Source organism: Elephantulus edwardii, unplaced genomic scaffold (genome assembly GCF_000299155.1).
Source record: "Elephantulus edwardii isolate Elephantulus edwardi_28Jun2011 unplaced genomic scaffold, EleEdw1.0 scaffold00260, whole genome shotgun sequence".
NCBI lineage: Eukaryota > Metazoa > Chordata > Mammalia > Macroscelidea > Macroscelididae > Elephantulus > Elephantulus edwardii.
This window is the reverse complement of record NW_006400010.1, coordinates 2,227,005-2,230,888: the sequence shown is the minus strand read 5'-3', so window position 1 is coordinate 2,230,888 and position 3,884 is coordinate 2,227,005. Positions and strand designations below refer to the sequence as shown.

The window sequence follows — 3,884 nt, the reverse complement described above, 5'->3', positions numbered from 1 at the left end:
TGGTAACTGAAATCAGTGTTTGGTCCAATACAGCTGTCCCAGGGTTATGTTTCAGTGTTTGTGTCCGTTACTTTTGTAATACACTTTGTAAGAGCTTAATATAAATTCTTGGAACTCAGATAATACTCCTGTGTCTATTAAAAGAAAATAGAACTTTGGAATTTACAATGAGGTTGCTTAGCAATAATAAAACAGAACAAAGCAAGTCACTTTAACACAAAGCCAATTCTTTCTTGTACAAGACAGATTGTCACAATTTAAGGGGGACTAAAAACTTTGATTAAATAAAACACAACTAGAAAATAAGTTATTGATAATGCTGCAGAATACTTGTTTTTAATTTATAAGAGCAAAATTGTATTTGCAATAATTTAATGAAATCAATAATAAGAGATAGTAAATATAGTTCTGTATTAATTTATTGTTGGAACACCCGGGAAACAACCCATCCTATGTTTTTCATGTGATTTATGAAATTTTTAAAATAAAGGAGTTATTTTTCACATATGAAAATGAATACATTTATTCCACACGGGGGGGGGGAAGAGACTGCGGGACAAGTGAGCAGCCTATATAACACACTGCAATGACACTGAATGTCAGAGGTGGTAACCCTTTTTATGGAAAGGGCAGACAGTAAAAATTTTTTATTTTGGTGCCAAGCAACTACTCAGATCTAATGTTGTAGTGGAAAAATCAGCTACAGATGACATGTAAACAAATGTGTGTGATTGTGATCCAGGAAAATTTTATTTACAAAACAGTTGGCAAGCCTTAATTTAACAACTCTTGATGCTACTTATCATTAAACCAAAATCCAAAGCCACTGTCTTTGAGTCCATTCCAACTCAAGGTGAGTCTACAGGACAGAGCAGAACTGCCCATTGAGTGTCCAAGGTCGTAAATCTTTACAGAAGCATGCAGCCACTTCTCATTCCTATGGAGCATCTAGTGTGTTTGAACCATTAGCCTCTCAGTTAGCAGCTAAGTACTTAAAACAGTGCAGCACAAGTGATCTTCTATATAATAGAGACTATTTGATGATTAATAAATAGAGAAAATGAAATACTAGAAATAATTCCCACATACATCTGCTCACTATAGATTTCAACTCTTCTCACCACTATTTGTTGTTGTTGTGTACCACTGAGTTGGAATCGATCCATAGCTGATCCTCTGGTGAGTTTTCAAAGTCAGTCAACAAATTACACAGGAGAGATTGCCCGTCTTTCTCCCATGGAACAGCTGGTGGATTCGAACCATGTGTCTTTGTGACTGCAGTGCAGCTTCTTGCCATGAGCCACCAGAGCTCTCTCTTTTCACCACTAAAAAGAGAAACTTTAAAAGAATATCTTCTTCTTCTTTTTTTTAAGTGTCTTTTTTTTTAATTGAAAAGCTAACAAACTGCCTAGGTTACATTTCTCCCTGAAAACACACACAAATTGGGTTGTCACTAAGTCTCTAGCCAAAATGCTAAGAAGACTGATATCACAAGTGCTAGGATTAAATTAAAGGAGACCTGCGACATATAGACTAACCCTTACTGGTAATATTCCTTGATTCTTTGGAGCTAGAAGACAATCCCAATAAAGCCGACTAGGATCATGATCTCAATACAGCTTCTAACTCATGAATAAAGGTAACACCTTGCTAATTCTCTTTCAGAAACTTTTGTTGTTTTATTTACAATGCTAACTTCTCAAAGATTGCTAACTAAACTAGGCAGAAATCCAAAATGCCACTTTCTATGGAGAAAAGAAAAGAAGGAACAAGTTTGATCACACTAGAACAAACTCAACTATAGGTTTTGAAATCTGTACTCAAACTACACATGCAATAAGCACAATATTCTAATACAATTGATTTGCTGCTGCATTTGTCTATTGTTTGTCTAATATTAACAATTATAAACAGAGCAGTCCTTACAGTGTTACAGTGTCAGGCACTTCTCTTCACACCACCACTGGTTCTCTTTGCATACCTGGGCTTCTTCCTCTTCGGTGAAGTCATTTTTAATATTGAAAGTCTTGCGAATCTCCTCAGGAGTTTCCCCCTTGATCATATTGGCAACAGTCTTGCATGTAACATCAAGCAAAGCTTTGATATCTAAGTAGTTTGCAGCCAGAATAAATTCAAAAAGTGTTCCCTGGTCAACTTTCAAGAATTCTTGGTCCCAAACGAGGATGTCATCTGTTCTCTTTTCTTTGCTCTCATCATTCTCAGGAGGAGGTGGGTCATCTTTGTGGTGAGTGCACCACTGAATGACCTTTTTTAATATTGCTGCATTAACATTTGGAAGAGGAACTGGGTCATCATCTCCTTCATCATCCATTCTCAAATCTTCCAACATGGTCTTGATAGTCACAGATTGTTTGGCAATTTCCACATCAACTTCAAATATCTCTCCGTCAGAACTCTGCAACTTAATTGAAGGCATGGTGTTCGCCTCAAGAAGACCGCAGACCAGGGGCTGGTGAGAGCTGGGCAGCCAAGAGAAGAGGATAATAGGGGAAAGCGGAGAACAAGGCTCAAGAATATCTCCTTTTAAAAGAATAATTTCTAGGGAGCTCTGGTGGCCTAGTGGCAAAAAGCTGCACTGCAATCCCAGAGGTGCATGGTTCAAATCCACCAGACGCTCTGCCAGAGAAGGAGGGGCAAACTCCTGCTGTACCAGTCAGATCCGATTTGACGGGACATGTACACAAAATAATAAAATCATAAAAAGAACTGATAATAATTTTTTTTAAAAAGAGTATTTTCTCAGCATACCTCTAAGAGACTCATTCCTTATGTTGCATACAGTGCCTGGCCATGTGCACCGAGTTGAATTAATGCATTTAAACATTTTACCCTTCCAAGAAGTTTTTCCCTTGACAACGGTGCACATCTGGAGCCTTCCAGATTTATGCTGCATATTTATACACATTCCTAAGACCATTTCAAAGAAGTCTTGGTGGTGCAATGGTTAAATGCTTGACTTTAAACTAGAAAGTTAGTGGTTCAATTTGCTCTGGGGAAAAGTATTTGTCTGCTTCCATCAATAACTGAAGTCAAAGAAACGTTACGGGGGGGGGGGGGGGCTGGGCGGGGAGAGAAGTGCAGCAATGAATGAATGGAAATCCAAAATCTTTGTAAATGTTCATTAAAATTATTTTGTAAAAAGAAACATTATGGGATATTTTTACTCTGTCATTTTATTTTAGTTGAATAAAGTATTCCAAAACCAAATCCACTGCTGGTGAGTCAATTGAATGGCACGATAGGTTTTCTGAGGCTGTAATCTTTATAGAAAATGAATGCCACACCTTTCTGCTGTGAAGCAGCTACTGGGTTTAAACTAGTCACCATTTACTTAGCCAATCAAACACATAACAACTACATTACCAGGGCTCCATACTCAAGCACTGGGGAATAAATGGTCATCTTCCTCATCTTTAACTGGCCTGGTTTATCAGCCATTTGATTGAGCATTCTTCTTCAGGCTCTTAAAAAGGGAACAAGAATTGTTTCGATGGGGGACAGAGAATCTCTCATGACTTCTCTTAACTTTGGTTGCAAGGCCTGGCCATCTGCTTAGGATGGGAGCGGCCAAGGATGAGATGCTAGAGAAAGCTTCAGGATCAAGTGTTGACTGCCACTGGGTCCCACTTACAATCCTTTATTAGTAACCAGGAAGCATTTAAAGTTGTTAACCTACAACCAGAATAGGATAAAATAGATAAATAGATGAATGGGATCTTCTAAGAATTAAAGCCCTATGCACATCCAAAAACTTCAACAGGATAAAAAGGAAAACCACAGACTGGGAAAGAATATTTGGTAATGACATGTCTGGTAAGGGATTTATATCTAGAATTTATAGGATACTCAAGAACCACAACAAG

The 3,884-nt window shown here is 37.9% G+C and overlaps 1 protein-coding gene across 1 annotated transcript; it reads right to left on the bottom strand.

Annotated features, from left to right (window-relative positions):
- Positions 1-1,930: 1,930 nt before the first annotated feature.
- LOC102857231 (S-phase kinase-associated protein 1-like) lies at positions 1,931-2,437 on the bottom strand. Its single transcript, XM_006899546.1, has one exon. It carries the CDS (start codon positions 2,435-2,437, stop codon positions 1,931-1,933), a length of 507 nt encoding a protein of 168 aa, XP_006899608.1.
- Positions 2,438-3,884: the final 1,447 nt, after the last annotated feature.